At 38.5% G+C, this 19,012-nt stretch overlaps 1 protein-coding gene across 1 annotated transcript in view; it reads left to right on the top strand.

The window, feature by feature from the left end:
* The window catches only part of LOC138712265 (protein bowel-like), an 81,931-nt gene extending 65,073 nt beyond the window's left edge, over positions 1–16,858 (top strand). The window contains exon 3 of the mRNA XM_069843845.1: positions 15,665–16,858. Within this exon, the coding sequence (XP_069699946.1) occupies positions 15,665–16,448 (784 nt within the window). The 3' untranslated portion in view covers positions 16,449–16,858. The remainder of the gene's footprint in view (positions 1–15,664) is intronic.
* Positions 16,859–19,012: the final 2,154 nt, after the last annotated feature.

Genomic DNA, 19,012 nt, shown 5'->3' with positions numbered 1-19,012 from the left:
CTTCCACAGAATGTTACAATTGCGCATTGCAATCGTTGCGTACATCGTAGTCAGTTTTTGTTAATATATTTCCGACGATTTTGGGTTAATAGCGATGTTAGCGATGATGGTGATGATGATGATGATGATGATGAGATGGAAGAGGAGGAGGAAGATGACGAATGGAAGGGAAATTTGAATTTTGCGGTTGTGGCCTGTACCGTCCTCGCATTTGCCTAGGAGGATTGAGGATAACCACAAACAACCCAATCTTATTAACTGGCCTCGGGGATCGAATTCCGAACCTCCAGAATATGAAGTAAGCACGCCACCCCGCGGCTAGCCTGTTCGCCAGAACTGAAGCATAATGTTTCATTTGCTTTATTTTTAATACACAGGCATTCTTTCTGTGAAACGTAAGCTGTGAAAATACTTGCGTTGAAAAATCATGCAACCTGCTACAGAATCAGATTCAGATTCCTAAATCAAGTAATTAGTATAATGATATTACTCAGAATTGCACAATGACCCCGAGTTATAAATTATACAGACAAAATAAAGGTCAGTGAATAACATTATTAGGCCTATATGGGCGGACGTGCCAGAAGTTAACAACGCGAAAAAGGAAACTGAATAATGTAATTATAGTTCATGTTTCTCTGTATCCAAATGCAGATTAAATTATATGCTCATCTTCGTAGTTTTATCATTATTATTATTATTATTATTATTATTATTATTATTATTATTATTATTATTACGAAGCGAAGTTGAGAAAGAGTTAGATGTTAATAGTGTGTGGAAAAATATCAGAGATAGTATCAAAATTGTAGCTGAGCAGAGCATAGGTTATTATGAAACTGAGAAAAGAAACCGTGGTTTGATGAACATAGTTGCATGGTAGTAGAAAGAAGGAAACAGGCAAAATTGAAATTTTTACAGGATCCAGTGGAGGAGAATAAAGATAATTATTTCAATGAAAGACGGGAAGCAAGTCGTACACTTAGAAATAAAAAGAGAGGTTACTTGAAGGAAAAACTGAATGAGGTAGAAACAAATAGTGAGAATAAGAACATTCGAGATTTATACGAGGGTATAAAGGAATTTAAGAACGGATACCATGCAAGGGTAAACGTGATCAAGGATGAGAATGGTGACTTGCTTGCAGACTCTTATTCAATTCTGAACAGATGGAAAAACTATTTTGGGCAACTACTAAGTGTACATAGGCCAGATAGAAATGATCGGTACGAAATGGAAATACAAACTGCTGAGCCATTTATACCCGAACCCACACTTTCTTAAGTCGAAACTGCGATAGAAAATCTGAAAAAGTACAAGTCTTCAGGTATTGATCAAATTCCAGCAGAATTAATACAAGAGGGTGGAAGCGCATTATCTAGCGAAATTTATGATCTTGTACTTACTATTTGGGAACAGGAAATTGTACTAGAACAATGGAAGGCGTCCATAATTGTACCTATTTTTAAGAAGGGGTACAAGACTAACTGTAGTAACTTTCGAGCAATATCACTTTTGTTGACATCGTACAAAATTTTGTCCAATATTCTTTTGAGAAGATTAACTACATATGTACGTAGATGAAATTATTGGGGTTCATAAGTGCGGTTTTAGGCGTAATAGATCGACTATTGATCAGATTATTAGTTGGTTAAAAGATTATGCATATCCGAAAATCATCTGTTGCTGGTAAGGACGTAATTTCAGATTCCATACCATGGCGATTACTAATTATTGTAAGCCTCTACCATTGCCTCTATTCTGCCGTATACGAGCAGTATATCGGTAATTCCCGTAGTTATGTACTGAAACATGTCTTACTGCTGTCAACAACGTTACTGGAACACACCACAAACGATCTAATTACGATGTGGAGCATGAACTATGGGGTGATGTCGCTCAATGGCAGAAAAGGTATCAGGCGGAGTTAGTCCATCCACCTTGCGATTATGGGTAATGGGTTGCATAACTACAAGGACGTCAAAAACAATCGGAACAAATTTTGGCGCCTCAGTGCAGTCAAACCACGCATTTTCGGACACGAGTTCCCTCTTGAAAAATTATCATTTTGCTGTCCTGTACAACATATTAAGAGTTGTCTGTGTTATTTTTAACCACCCTGTATACATAACCTATTTGGAAGAGTTTATTATAATTCATGGAGGGGTTGCAGTATAAAAAAGAAATAATGTTGTTGGCCCATTGCCTAGGCATTTGACAATAAAGTAATTCGCCGTTTCACAGTCCAATATTTAAAAATTAATGTTATTCAGTTGTGCTTTGATATGTACGCGGAATAGACTCTTGCATAATGCATGCGTAACTATAGAATGTTAATACAAGCCTAGCATTGCTCACATACAGATGGGTAAATAACAAAAGAACTGTATTTACTGGATATTTCCATGTGCCTCTACAATCAGTATATCCGTGAACTGTAGGCTACTTGTGCTCTTAATAGTACATTCTGTTGTAATGCATTATTATTATTACTATGATATTATTATTATTATTATTATTATTATTATTATTATCATCTTATTTCATTCAGTTCATTAGACAGACTTAAATTTTACAGCAAATGATATTTATTTACCCTAATTGCTGTATAGAGTTTTCTCAAATTCCCTGTCTCTCTTTCCCCCCCCCCCCCTCGAAAATTTGTTCTTCGAAATAGCTTATTGTGTTTCTGCAGACGTGAACTGGTTAATTCCATATTATAATGAATCGTGAATTGCACAATCTCCACAAGTCATATTTTTTCTCAAATTCATTTTTCATATGTTTGTAATATTCATAAATAGTAGGCCTTTCACTACTTGGAAGTAGTGTAGAAACATCACATGTCCAGTGTGCATTTCACAGTGACAATAAGCTATAGTCTACTGCAGGAACACCACAGATCCAGGACATGTGGAATTTTTTAGAAACTGAAAATAATTGCTTTTCTTATTTTTTGTAGGTTTAAATTAACATGAAGAATTAAATTATATGCTGTTCACATAATTTTGAATTTTTGTTGTGTATCTTCTTTAATTTCTTGGTTTAATTATACATCTGAAATTCTTTATAAGATAAAAAATTGTCCTCCGTCTTTTTCACCTAAACTTTTTAAGGCAATAAAATGACAGTTACTAGTCGTAATTGCAGAAACTCCACATGTCCAGGCAATTCAGATTTTCCTTCTAGAAAATATTGTTGTTTAGTCAACTGTCCGAAGACAGGTTTGAACCTCATAAGCAACACCAATAAGGCATCACTCATGAGGCAATTAGGCCAGGAGATAATGGAGTAGGGTGGCCAGTTCCTTTCCCCCTCCAATGCATACATCGCCAATTAGCTACATATTACACTAATCAGACTTCAGATGCATACAAACAATTTTTCTTCCTCTGATACATATCGTCAAGTGAGATATACTACCTGATAATAGATTTACTTATCAGCCAGAACCTCAATCAGAGGTACAGAAAATACTAAATAAGAAAATTGAAGTTCATATGTCAAATACTAGAACTTAGATGCTTCAATAAAAAAACTGTCACTTCAAAATACCAAACGTCTTTGAAAATAATCAATTTTTGTCACTTCTGAAAAATTTACTCTCAAATGGACATGTGGAGTTTCTGCAATTCACGATTCAATTAAACAACAAAATTTACATGTAATTTCTTGTTCGATGACGATGATGATGATGATGATGATGATAATGATGATGGCTCGAAATAATAGAAACTTGTGGGCACACAATGTAACAAGTGAACTTAAGCGTGGGAGGTCTTTTTATTAACGAAGGACAAGGATACAGAGGAGTCCTATTAATTCTTTTCGAAACTTTGCGTACTTTGAAAGACATTTTCATGTAATTTTAAGTTGTCATATTGTATTCAATTATATTTAGCCTGAGCCTCGCCCCAAAGGCTGATGAATGAGACAAGCATATGGCAGTTATCTACATTTTGTGTATGGGTAGCGTAATGTTTGCGACACAGGCATCCCAAAGAGTGATTTCAGAAAATGAAAAATAATAATAATCCGTGATATAGTTTGCATGCAAGATCAAAGACATTTTTAGAGGGGGGGGAAACAATTGAAGTCAGTATTTTCCCCGTTTGAAGCAGTACTGCTGAGCCCTGCCCTTTCGTTATAATTAGTATGCTGGTCGGGAAGGTGCTTAGCTTTGTGTTTTAATGAGCTTGAGTAACATGCTGGCTCTTATAAAGATGTCACGTCGATTAAGTAGCGTACCTGTCTAGATTTTTAAATAGAAGACCCAACCTTCTGAGCAGGCTTTTTTGTTTTGGTTCGTTGTGATCTTTGATTAGTGAGAAATCGTACATTTGTTATTGTGACGATTGAGTAAATGCTGTACAAAGTATGCATAAAAACATCACCGTTACTATAACATATTCAAACGCTTTGTCTTGTTTCGTGACGCACGATCTATGAAAACCTAGAATTTAGATTTTGCAGGCCTATATAGATAATTAGTAGAGAGCTGAATTTTAGGCCCTAAAATTGGCATTTTACGCGCATAAAATAGGCTCTTAAACTCCTTTACATAGGCTCTATAAAATAAAAAGTAGACTTTTTTTGTTACAGAATGTCACCAATATAAGATTCAACATTTATTTAATGCAAAATTCTAGGGTTAAAAGAAACTTCCACACATTTCACAAGAATACACATGCATACACAAAATGAAGACATTCTGTCTTTAAGTTAGTGTTTTTCATTCAGCAATCATATATCCATAGATCATAAATACATAGTCTGCTCTTTTTTTTCTTGAAAAATACGTTCTTTAAGTGACTATCATGAAGCTGGAAATATGCGTCGTCAGACGTCCACGAAGTGTCAAAAAGTTTCTATCTTCACCAATGCGATTTAAAATCTCCTCATAAAACGCCATTCGGTTCAGAATATCACAACGTTTTAATCGCTGTATCACCTGAATTTTGTATGGATGAAAATATAAGTCGTCATGAGTAGATGGGACGGAGTCATAGCACCATAAATGACAAAATTCACGCCTAGTAGCCTCAAAAATTCCGTTCTTGTAAAAGCTTTTAATTGAAAAAGCACGTTGTGCACCGCTCCACCTTTCCATGATGACTAAATGGCATTGTATGGGCAACAGAATGCGCGCGAAGATTATCGTCCCTCAACTGTGCTGTGAGAGATATACGAGTACTCTACTTAAACAGGCCGTTCATCTGCCGTATCCTGTATTAACACAAAAGTGTCATATAATTAAGGAAATGTTTTCTATGTTGGAATCCGACGCTGACAGGTGGACTATCCTTCTCAGCCCTGAGAGAGCCAGGCTTCATCCCCAGAAGAGTCCCTGACAAGCCCCAGGGCTCGCAGTCCCAAAGCCTTCTGATATCAACAACGGAAATCCGTACTACCCCCAAAGACTTCACCCCAGTCTCTTTTAACTATTAGAGATGACGGATGAAATGAGGGGAACGTGAAAAGTATTGGTGGGATGATGGAGGGAAACAGAAGTTTCGAGAGAAAACCCCTCTGCAACATCTTTATCCACTAAAAATTCCACCACGACGTCGTCGGGGATCGAATCCATGCCACCTGAATTTAAGAGAGCTCTTGAGACACGGAAGCTGGCAGGCAAAACGATAGATATGTGGGAATATACAGAATATAAAGTGCATAAAACGGTGACATCATTAATATTGTAATGTACACTGGGAAGTGCATTTTGCATTAGTTCTTTAAAATCATTCATCTTCATTTGTTTAGTGTTGCCCTTAGTCTACTTTTCAGATTGAACAACAAACTTACTATGTTAATGATCGCTTGACCTCTTTCGATGATATTGTGAAGAACTTCACGGACTCAAAAGTGCTGCAGTTATTCTTATAAAGTATGAATTTATTTCACAGGAAACGCCATGTACTGTAGTAAAAAAAGATAACACTGACGATAACAATGAAACGAAGTACTTTGACTGCCAGAGTAGACACTAGTGTATTCACAAGCATTCAAAACTAATGTACGGTACATAAAACACGCTTCTCAATCAACGTGTTACGAGCATCAAGCACGTGTTGAACTGCGTAATCACCTAGGAGAAGGAGCGAAGTAAAATGATTCACACAAGCATACTTAGTATAGGCAGGTTTTTCCAGCTGAACCAGGCTCCCGTCATCGCCGCAACCCTTCACACTCGTGGTTTGACTGACAGTATTGTAGGGCTTTAGGTTTGACATGTAAGACGTGCACGCAACCATATAAGAATCCAAACTGCAACTTCTACAGTACGTTCCAAAAAAATCAACCATTGTTGCTACTACTGAAGCGTATGTGGTGCTGCTATTTCTTAAAATCGATCCATCAGGGATGTCCAGTCTACGAAACAAGTTTTGTCGCACAGATACTTTATGTAAGTGCCAGAAAGGAGACAGTGCGCATGATCATAGGACGAGCGATCTGGTACACAAGAGGTAATAAAATTAGTTTTGTTTCGTTGTATGTGTGATCATGCGCACTGCCTCCTTTTTGGGACATTAAGTATCTGTGCGACGAAACCTTTTTCTAAGACTGTTCGTTCTTCGGGACTAAAAATTCTGAGGAAAACATGCGGGAAAACAAATCTAAGAATGATACATCCGAGAAAAATAGATCGAGGTTTCCCTTTACAGTATTAGAAACGAATTTATAAAAGTGTGAGGGGATTCACAGAATCCCGAGTAATGCGTCAATAGTACGTTTTTATTTTATTGTTTTTTTTTTATAATTAGGGTTGTGGCTTTTGTTGTTGAATATTTTTATTCCATTTTATTTTTCGTTATTGAGGTACTTATTGGGCTACATAACGCCCGTCGCTTATTAACTTGCAATTAGATTACACGACACTCGACAGATGGCAGCACGCGTACGTTTTGATATGTGCAGTGTCTAGCGGAGACTTCTTGAAATTCATGTTACACTATAAATGTGACATTTTCATCAATTGTACCTTGAACAAAGACACAATCATTTAAAAAATAAATGGCATAGCTTTCGGACTTTTATGCAGAATTGTTTATAGTATCTATAGTTCATATAGCCTTCTTGTGTTATCCTAGAAAATAAATAAGCAACTGACATATGAATGTGTTCCTGCTATTTAGAACTTCTTGTACTATCATTACCTGCAATGGATATTAGTGGTGTCTATTCTAGTCGAGTGCAGTGGACTTTTATTTTACGCTCTGCTTCCCTCGGAATGTGAATAAAATTGTTGTGCATTTACATCTCAAATAACCTTGTCCCTGAATGAGAGACGTTCTGACTAAATTACTGATTATTTTCCGTACCAAGTTTATTGCTGGAAAGAGAGAAAATAATACAAAATTGACTTCAAGCTTCACTCGAACTCCGTTGTCTAGCTCCGAACGCACTCTACATATTCACAAATTCACATAAAACGGCTTTCGTACGAGAAAATTAATAAAGGTGACAGCAAAGAAGAAATAATGGATAAAAGGCAAAGGGATTTATGTAACAAATATGGAAAAACGATATTTAACTTCGTTTATGAACTATACAGTCTTGGTAAATATATATAGGTATTTAGTTTGGAACAACTTACATAAAATAGGTGCGAGTGTATATTATATATTCGTATATGTTGCAATCATTAAACTTCTAATCTTATAATTTTTACATTTACGAGAATCGGTATTTAAAAGTGACATGCAGATCTATTCTAAGCTATATAGATTTCCCTTTGGTTCACTCACGCGTAACAAATGCGTTTAGGAAATGGGCTGTTATAGTCAGGATCTTCTTAATTTATACCCTAAAGGTGAAACCTAATAATTTTCCCCCTTTTACTACATATGCTAGTGGATTTTACTGATTTTCTAGTTGTCAGGTTGAATTTTATTTTGTCAATTTTGTTTCTATTTTGGTACTGACAAATACTACAACTGGCAGTTATTTTCTATGCCAATAGTCACTCCGCATTATGTGCTGTTGTCAAATTGCTAGCAGGAGAGAGACAAAGAGAATACGATACGTGTCGAATGTGCATTTAATGCATATTCACGTCGCATTCCCGTCATATACTGTACCAGTCGCTCTGGACAAGTTCAGCTCTGCCCGATGTGCCTTCTAAAAACGTTTGCACTGAGCTTTGCTTTGTTTGCTTTAGTTATTTATAGACATCACAAAAACCTTTACGGGCCGTATATGTATTAACGTCTTTGTTAATTCCAAGTAAGAAACTAAAAGTATAAGTAACGTTCAATGTTACTAATAATCTTACAATATAAAGTCAGTGGCTACTAAGACAATAACTGTCACAAGTAATAAATTACTTTAAGTAGAAATAGTGGATCCAATGCTGACGACCGCACTTCACCGAAACGGAAGCCAGGATGGATGTTTGAACTGTAAAGGCTGGTTCACAATAAACCGAGAATGGAGACGATAACGAGAACGGGAACGGAGATAATGTTAAAATAAATGCATTTATTTTAACAATATTTCCGTTCTCGTTTTCGTTGTCGTTTCCGTTCCCGGTTCATTGTGAACCAGCCTTAACTGTTATGCTGACAGCGTCGTTTTCCTTTGAAGAAGCTGTCAATGTAAATAAAACTAAAGTTACTAGCGAGTATTATTTGAAATATGAATGTAATTAATGATAATATTAATAAATAATATATATAGTAATAATTAATAAATAAACCGTTTACATTTTAAAGTGGTATTCGGTTTTTCGAGTTCGTTCTATTCATTTCATGTGGTTAAGTATAAGAAATGGTTAAATTACATCTCATGAATCATAAATTGTTTAGTCAGACCAATGAATTTCATGTGAGACAAAATACATTTTATTATTATATCAGTCATAAATAAATAAGTAATAAATAATGTCTATTATTATTGTTACAGTACAATAGCATTGTGATTTTACCTGCTTTGGTGATATGTGGGAACAGTTGGCAACACTGTAGCTCTCTAGGAACTAATCTTACGTGAAATCCACTATATCCACTCTACGTTTGCCTTACAATGAGGTTCTTTAGTTCTTTCCACTATCCTGAAGGTTGTTTGGACTTTGGATATTGGCAACAAAAAAATAAATAATTCTGCATATACGGCAATAAATTAATTTTTCTGCAGCATAGAGGTTTGGCAACATATATTACATAGAGTTGTTCATTTTATTTATCTCTGTATTTATGTGAAAAAATCAAAATAAAAAATAAACAAACGCCTGAATAAATTTCGAGTTTATGGTGATTTAATGTTTTTAATTTCAATTAAATAGGCCTGCCTATTAATTTACTAACAACAATTAAGCTATATTTGCTATATTTAGTAAACTTGCGAATTTTAAATGAAGCACTAGAGCAGGTGAACAGTTTCAAATACTTGGGGTGTACTGTAACAGTAACATGAGCTGCAGCCAGGAAGTCAATCGGAGGTTAGCAATGGCAAAGAAAGTTTTTAATAGAAAAAGGAGCATCTTCTGCACACCTCTGTAATAATAACTAAGGAAGAGACTAGTGAAGTGCTTTGTGTGGAGTGTGGCATTGTATGAGGCAGAAACATAGACATTACGACGAAGTGAAGGGAAGCGAATGGAAGCATTTGAAATGTAGATATGGAGAAGAATGGAGCGTGTGAAATGAACAGACAGAATAAGAAATAAAGCTGTTTTGGAAAGAGTGGGTGAAGAAAGAATGATGCTGAAACTGACCAGAAAGAGAAAAAGAAATTGGTTGGGTCACTGGCTGAGAAGAAACTGCCTGCTGAAGGATGCAGAAGAAGATATCAGATGATAGACGACATTAAGATATATGGATCATATGCGGAGACTAAGAGGAAGGCTTGGAGAAAGATTGGAGAATGCTGGGTTTGCAGTGAAAGACCTTCCCACAGGCAGAACATGTATGTATGTATGTATGTATGTATGTATTTTTATGTTAGTAGGTTATTTTACGACGCTTTATCAAGATCTTAGGTTATTTAGCGTCTGAATGAGATGAAGGTGATAATGTCGGTGAAATGAGTCCTGGGTTCAGCACCGAAAGTTACCCAGCATTTGCTCATATTGGGTTGTGGGAAAACCCCTCAACCAGGTAACTTGCCCCAACCGGGAATCGAACCCGGGCCACCTGGTTTCGGGACCAGACGCGCTAACCGTTACTCCACAGGTGTGGACGTATGTATGTATGTATGTATGTATGTATTAGTATGCTATATTTAATGTGCATAATTCGCAGGTAAATTAACTTTAAGATGCTGAATATGAAAAAATCCGTCCACTAGTTTAGGAAAAATCTCTGTAGGCCTATACGAACGGGCAAAAGGAATTTTTTTGCAGCATCACAATATTTTTATATCGGCGGGAGTCACCTGGCCTAGCACGGTGTATGGCACTATCGCTCCAGCTAGGTGAATTCCCTACTCACTTCAGCTGACAACGCTAAAGTTCCTTGTGTATTCGGGTTGAGAGCAGACAACCTCACCCGTGCCCGATCCAGCCTCCTCTGTGCTTCTGTCGGGAAATGCTGTGAAATGGCAATGAATGCTATGAAGATGTTGATGAAATTATGTAGATGCCTAAAATGAGCAAACGTGAGAACCCGGAGAAAATTCGAACTGAAACCTTGTCCACCACAAGTGTTACTGAATGGAGTTTTTAAAAAAGGAGTATCGAAGACAGCCGCAAGTTTTATGCGTGAATACATACCTATCTGGGGACGGGATGTTGAATTTAAGGTATACGAATGAAGACATTTTAAGCCGGACGGTGGTCTAACAGGAGAACGCTGGATTTATAATACTGTGAACCCGGGTTCGATTCGCGACGTACCGCCGATTTATAAGTCGTGTTGGACAAGACCGTGATCTAGGTAACACAGGGTTTTTCCCGGTGGTTCTGGTTCCCTTGTGGCATTTCAACAAATCTACATCATCATCTGATCGTGGATATAGCGTAGACTAGCCTCCTATAGCGCACCCTGGGCTATTGGTCTACACAAGTGGCTTCATATGGGTGAATGACGAACAGTCAAGTACCCGCCATTAATAAAAAAAAATGAAAATAAAAAAGCACTTTATATTTAGTAGTCAAGTACAATTTATATATAACATGTCGCCATCTTGTACCCATTGAGAGTAAAATGTCTGTTGCTATAGCAACTATCATGTTCTTTCGTTTGCTACCCGCTGTTCATACGCCCGCTCTCATTTGCGCTGCATATGCCTCGACATTGTGAATTTTATCTTTTCACTAAACTTCACTCGTGAATTTTTTCAATGTTGCTTCTCGGCTGCTTGTTTATGCTCAATTAAGATTGTAGCTTGGTTAGTTATGAATCGTTTGACACCATTGTTAACGTTCTATATCTTCGGATTCTCGAGCTACATTGCTGCGCGACCCGCCAATTTGTGCTTGAACGTCTCCCCTCCTGCATATCGCTAGATGACGTCAACCGCTCCAATTCAAGATCACGTTGGATACATTGATCCTTTGTCGATCGCCGTTTACGTCATTGGAATATGTCGTGTAGTTTAGGAATTATAGCCACGATAAAACTGGTCTGAAAATGTGTCTATCAAATTTCTGGGATGATACCCTGGTACTGGACCGAACGTATAGGCTATAGAGCATACCTGCACAAACAGCGCTCAACGAGAGCGCGCGCTCCTTCGGAACGAGAGAGCTGTGTTTACCGCTCGCCGAAACGGAGAGGAAGATACATCAGAATGACATAGACTTGCCTTAGGTAGAGGAGAGGGAAACGACCACTCAGCTATCTAGTGGAGTGCAGTGTGTAGGCCTATTCTCAGTAAATGTTTCACGTTGCTTACCTACTGCTACAGTACAATATGGGGGAATCTAAAAGACGAAACATAACATTTAACGATTTACAGCTGTAACTTATTGATTTTCAGTGTGACCTAAGGGCTAAAGATTGTTTAAATAATAATATTAGCATGGTTGAGTTTCACAAGACTAAACGTAAGCAATAATATCTACGACTACATAGGCCTGGCTGTGAAAATGATTGCTATGTTTGGCTCAACATTTATATTTGTGAGCAACTGTTTTCTATTATCAACTTTAATAAAGACAGACATCGAACATTTGTAACTGATATTTCATTACGATCAGCAGGCTATTGTTCCTTTCAGCTGCCAACAGCATAAAACCTCGTTTTGATGTACTGATAAATAAAAATATAACAAAATGATATTGCACATTTAAGTAGCTATAGAATTTCTATTATTTCTGTAAAATAAATATTTCTTTATTAATTAATAATAATCCAAGATGGTTTTGCAAATACTGAACGGGAATTCATTTCATAAATACTCGTAATAGTACTTTCTTTTGTGTATATTTTGTACGAGATCACCCCTTCTTCCAGTCCATCCTTATACAGAGCACAGCTAATATCTGCATTCCGCTCATGAGCTGGGAGCCGGCTCGGAGAGCGCAAACCTTGTGCAGGCCTGCTATAGAGTATTCATGTCAAAATCCCAGGCTTGACCAGGACTTTAAACTTGACCGCATGCGTGATTGGCCGGCGGGTTAGTTCATGCAGCCAGCTCAGGGACATGCTTTGTCTTATAGGCTACTTTGTATTATAATGAGAAAGTAAAAAAAATATATATAATAAACATAATAGATCAATGGTAATAGAGTGCTTATGCCAACCTAATGCGATTCTATTATCTAATCTGCCAGTCTATAATGTGAATAAAATTTGAGTTGTCATTTAGTCACAGCATTAAGGGGTGTTCGATACTTCACACGACACCGCGTGTGCCTGTCAGGATAGTAGACATATTTTATGTTCAAGCCACTCAAGTCGTGTGCAGCTGTGCCGGCACGACTCCGTGATGGAATTTATCCTTACTGACAGATTAAGGTCTCATTCCTTCATACTTATTTGGGATCATTGGAGAGATAAGAGCGTCCATTATGACGAACTGAAGACAGCGGACGCAACTAACAGAGACGAACCTACTCTTCCTCTGGTGACTAACAAAGGGAGATGACGACTTAGAAGTACAATTGAAATGCCAAATTCTAGGACCGAAACAAACTTAGGTTGTAGATGTAAACGGTCAGTAATTTGAACTACCGGTACTTTTCAAAATTATCTTGTCGTCAGGTTTGTTGACTACATATATTCATTCATTGTTTTCCTCCCAAGGGCTGGTCTTTCACTGCAAAACCAGACATTCTTCAATCTATCCTATTTCCTGTCTTCCTCTTAGGGTTAGCTTACGATCTATATATTTTTATGTTTTCTATCATTTGATATTGTATCTTCTGCCTCGAACTTTTCTTCCATTCACCACTCCTTCCATTGCATCTTTCAGTAGGCGGTTTCTTCTCTAGTAACTCAGCCAATTTCTTTTTTCATCCTGATCAGTTTTATTATTACTCTTCCTTCACACGCTCCATTCTTGTCAATATCCACATTTCAAATGCTTCTAGCCATTTCTCTTCACTTCGTCGTAATGTCCATGTTTTGTCCCATAGAGTGCCACATTCCACATAAAGCACTTTACAAGTCTCTTCCTCAGTTCTTTTTCTAGCGGCCCGCAGAAGATGCTTCTTTTTCTATTAAAAGCTTCATTTGTCATTGCTGTCCTCCATTTGACTTCCTGGCAGCAGCTCATATTACCTACTGCTTATAATTAAAGACAGGAATTTACCCACAGAGACTACAAGGTTAGGTATGCATAGAGTGTTTGTTGTTGAAAGAGAGATTGGGCGTAGCTAGCAATGCAGGTGCATGTTAGGGAACTCTGCCGTGGTATAAGCAGGGTGATATTATAGCTTAATGTGGTTAACCAATCAACGAATCGCAGTGCAATGTAAACAAACCAATTGCCGGAGCACAACGCTGAATCCTACGCACGAGAAACATATCCCCATTCAATTGCTGCGATACAAAATACATGTATGTATGTATGTATGTATGTATGTATGTATGTATGTATGTATGTATGTATGTATGCATGTATTTGTATTTATTCACACTGCAAATGAATAAATAGCCGATGGTAGTGGTAACTAATTACACTCAATAATGACAATTAATAATAAACACAATTAATAAAAAATACAATTAGTAATAAATTAATAATACTAATAATAACATTTAAAGTCAATCTAAGTTGTATCTTAACCCTAAGTTCGAACTAAAACCCACGAGTAAGATATGTTCATACATTCACAAGTACCTTTTAGCACTACACCCATTTCGCTGTCAACTCACTCACTGCACTGGAACTACGACACATTTCACTGATACTATCCTGATTTCACTAACACTTCAAAAACATTTCACTGTTCAAATAGTTTGCACTGCCACTATGAACTATAGCGGTTTCTCCTAAATTAATGTATGAATTTTGTCTATATTCAATCCATATTCTACGAGTAGAAGTAACGATTCTATTAGCGTTAGCCATTTATGAAGACCTCAGTGAGAACTGCTTTTCCTCCTTCCTTCTTCACCAGCGTAGGACAGGTGGTAGGCTCGTTTGCTATTACAAGTAATCCGGAGTTGCGCTCACAGTCGGCTGATTACATGATTGGATTTTTTTCGAGGATTTCCCCAACTGTAAGATGAATGTCAGGTAATACCATGGAGAATCTTCTTCATCTAACCAAATACCATCTCAGTGTCAACAATTCCTAGAAGCTAAATAATCTGAAGTTGGTACTACTTCCTCGTGTGCACTTCGATCACTTCTTTGAATTCCCACGTAACAGATTTACTACTTCGTAACGAGCCCACAGAGTAGGCGACTCCTCTGCTCTTATGATGGAGCCTGTGTATAGTTCCGAAACGTTCCAGGACACGGTAGGAGATCCGAAGCCTAATTCTGATTAGTCCCCGTGTAAGCCTATATATTTGGTACTCAATTTGATAGGATGATGTGAGGACACCGGGGCCGTTGATAGTTTGACGAGTAAGATACCACCAACACCCAGGACCTTACAGTCCGCAGACAGTTGATCTTCTAGCTGAGCTGTCGTCTCTAAGACGAGGTATGTCCCCAAAAGCTACAAGTCTGTGAAATATGGAAATTCTAGTTTATATATATTTTTTAATTTAAATTGTAGATTAAAATTAATCAGGGAATTGAAGTCGGCCAATGATAAGCGAAGGCGAAGCGAAGAGTGTAATGGTAAAGATCGGTTAAGAGCGAAGTACAGATTGCTTGTAGACTGAACTTTCACGAAGCGGTTTAACTTAGCTTCATTCACATAATTTAAGGAACCGTTGTCCTTAAGAAATATTGAGGAATGATTTTAATTTCAATTTCAATTGTAACCGCTTGAGTCTTGTACTGTTAATATGACTTCTGGTACGTAATAGTTACAAACATACTGTAGATTGGTTTAAAAACCATTACTAGCACTCGGTCATCAGATGATCTCGTACGTTGTAATTAAATTAATGTAACTATTTTATAAATTTTTCCAATTTCATAAACAGCTGCAAAAATTGTTTAAGTTGTTTGGGTTCGTTACGGGCATGATATTAACTGGAAGAACTTGAGAAGCTGATCGAATGATATGGCAAGTGGGGAACGGGTTGTCTGTCATGGCATACGAATGTTGTATGATGGATTGCACATAGGATATAGCGTGTTTGTTTTGTGTATGCAGGTACATCCACTCCAAGGAGAAGCCCTTCAAGTGCGGCGAGTGCGGGAAAGGTTTCTGCCAGTCGCGGACGCTGGCCGTGCACAAGATCCTGCACATGGAGGAGTCGCCGCACAAGTGCCCCGTGTGCAGCCGCAGCTTCAACCAGCGCTCCAACCTCAAGACGCACCTGCTCACGCACACAGACCACAAGCCCTATGAGTGCGGCTCCTGCGGCAAGGTGTTCCGGCGCAACTGCGACCTGCGGCGCCACGCCCTCACGCACGCCGTGGGCGACGTCCCGCCCGAGGTGCTGGGCGAGGCGTCAGCGAGCCGTCCCGACCCACCGCCGCCGCCGCCACCACCCCCTCCGCCCCCGCTCAAAGAGTCGTCAGAGTCGACGCCACCGCCGCCGAGGCGCGGGTCGCCGCCTCCGACGACGCGCTGTCATCACCACGACGCAGCATCGTCATCGTCCTCGTATACGATGCGCCCCCCGCCTCCCGAAGCGCCCCCGGACCCGCCCCTGCTGCAGATCAGGAGAGATCTGCTGCACAAGCCGTCGACAGTGACGAGTCTGGAACCCACGCCGGGCACCAGCATGGGGGCGCTCGGGATATTCCGGAGAAAGCTGCCGGAGCCGCCGGACATCCGAGTGAGGAGCGCACTGCCCGCCACCGTGACGCGTCCCGACGCGGCCGATCCGGGGCCCTCCACATCCGCGTCCACGTCGACCTCGAGGCCGCCCGCCAGGAACCCGTCCACGAAGATGCACGGCTTCAGCATCGAGGAGATCATGAGGCGCTAGCGCTGTATTGTTCGGTTCCGAGTTGTGCGTCCCCGACAACGCCGTGAAGATTGCGGATTATTGAACAAGTGTGAAAGGGGTGCGTGCTTATTACTTGTATGTCGTCTTGACTTCGATGGAGCGTCAGAACTGCAGCGGTCCTTACGATCACTCAGAATCGTAACCTGCGTCATTATGCAAGATCCGGAAAGTAGGGTACTGAACAAAGATCGCGTTGTTCAGTACAGCATAAGACCACTTCATTGGATCATACAGTCGGTATAGTGACCGCTGTTTATGTAAAAATACTGAACTACGTTTTATAAATAAGATTGCCAACTCTCCCTTGTTTCCTAGGATCTATTTCATTACATTTTATTCTATTGCGATTTACCACATTTTGCGCACATCGTATAATGATAATGATGATAGTAACAGTAGATAATATATTAGTTTGATATTAATTTTTATAATTCAAAATTTATTGTAACACAAATTTTAGGTGTATATTTTTCATTTTTGTTCGAGTCTCATTTTTGTTTCAGTGTTAGTTCCTCCCCCCCCCGCCCCCCATTCCGTCTATTCATGGAAAATTTACGAGTTTTACAGCCTATCAATAAGATGAGAAAAAAATAAAAGACGAACTTATTGAAAATTAAATATAGGCCTACCATATTTAAAAATATACAATTGTTTTATATATAAAGAACACAATCAGGGTGTCTACCGGTAATGAAAGTAACCAAATGTAACTAATTTTAAAGACTCGAATGGTCGTGGGTAACGAAATGACGCGGATTATCTGCTTCACTTGTTTAATCTTGGCGCCGCTGCCAGAGCGGAGGTGGTCGACAGTCAGCGAGCGTGATACAGTCTAGAGAGAAATTAGCTGCGCGTCAATTGAAATGAAGGTCAGAAAACTTAAGAAAGAAGTCTGATGACAAATGTGAAAAATGCTTTTTCATCGTGCTTTTCAGGAATTATTAAGTTGTAAATAAATAGTGGCTAATTTTTGCTCCTCATTTTCGATAGACACTTTTTATTTATCGCTGTCGTACGTCACTTAGTAAAGTTTGTACTGTATTAATGCAAGTCTAAATCATAAATTATATTTTGAAGTTATAATAAAATTACGATATTCCTATAGGTAGAAGTATATTGAATGTCGAAGTGATTTTTTTTTTTCGGTTTTCTAACTTCCTTTTTTTTTATTTAAAAACAGTTGGCAATCTTATAATTTCAACCTTTTATTACGACATCTCGTGAATAAAGGTTATAATGATTGTATTTTGGAAAAGTTGTCAATTTAGACCTTTAGTAGGTGCTGGTTAAAGACGAAAGTAGGATAAATTATTAGAAACAAAGCAAATCTATTTTTGTTGGTGAAAACTTGTTAGGCTACTTCCCGGTTCTTTATAATTACACAGGTTACGATCAGAACTCAAGTTGCTAATCACTACGCTATTATGTCTGGAACAACACCGCCCCTCTCTCAGTGCTTATTTTCAGTGTTCATACAGAATTCACTCCAATGTTCTCTTTTAAGCAGTGCTGTTTGCGTTCTTCAGACTTGTTACACAGTTGGACTTCCTACCCATAGCCCTTATACAAGTGTTGAAATGTGAACCCCTGTATCGAGGCCGCATAACTCGGAACTACACAGTATTTATTGTTCCTTCATGGGGGCCTGGACCGAGCCCCTCACCACCAAAGAGACAAGACTTTAATTGGTTTTGGGGCCTCGTTTTGTTGTTGTTGTTTACGATCTCAAGGTAGTAGAGTAGAGCGGTGTTGCCACGCAGAGAGATGTCCCAACGCCGCAGTGTACTAGAACTGTGAATAGCATTATCTTAGATCGAATAAAAAGAGTTGCTTCATTTTTAATTTCGACTCGGCTCGCACCATAAATCAGAGCTGCGTGGCTTTTTTACCTCTTCCTTGTATCACTCCGCCGCGGAGATCCTGTTCCGTCCACTGCCCCTGGCCGTGCCGCGCGCGCAACCAGTTCCACTGCCCCGCCCTGCGTATGTAGAGCAGCGGCAGGGCGGCCAACCTGACAGACGCCAGTCTCTGGAATATTCCGAGAACAGCTCACGAGGACAAAGAATTGCTACAAACTTGACGTTATTGTTTGTTTATATTATGTTCACAAATGTTTTTGAGTTGAAATATATTTAATAAAGAATTTCCATCCTACTTTTTGAAAAATAAACCCATTTTATGGAACTATTTAAGAGAAACAGTTCTTATCACTGTTGTAATCATCGATACAGAATCTAATTTCCGAATAGGTATTCACATAAAACATTATTGTAAGTAGACTGCATTAATTTTCTCTAAGAGAGTGTTAACACAGAAATAATGATGGGTTGTGAACTTCATTAGAGTTTACTTTGAAAGAGATCACGAAAACTGGAAAAGGTTATTCTATTCCAAATTAATCATCTATTCCATATTTTTTCTCTCAACTTCCCTCTGAAAAATTAAGTTACTTCGTGGCAAACATATTAAGAAAAACATTACTGCTATTGAGTCGTTACGAACTAGTTTCTGATATGAGAGCCACATATGGCATCATTACGAGT

Source organism: Periplaneta americana, chromosome 13, assembly GCF_040183065.1.
Source record: "Periplaneta americana isolate PAMFEO1 chromosome 13, P.americana_PAMFEO1_priV1, whole genome shotgun sequence".
NCBI lineage: Eukaryota > Metazoa > Arthropoda > Insecta > Blattodea > Blattidae > Periplaneta > Periplaneta americana.
The sequence above is the reverse complement of the archived record's forward strand: the minus strand, read 5'-3'. Positions and strand labels throughout refer to the sequence as shown.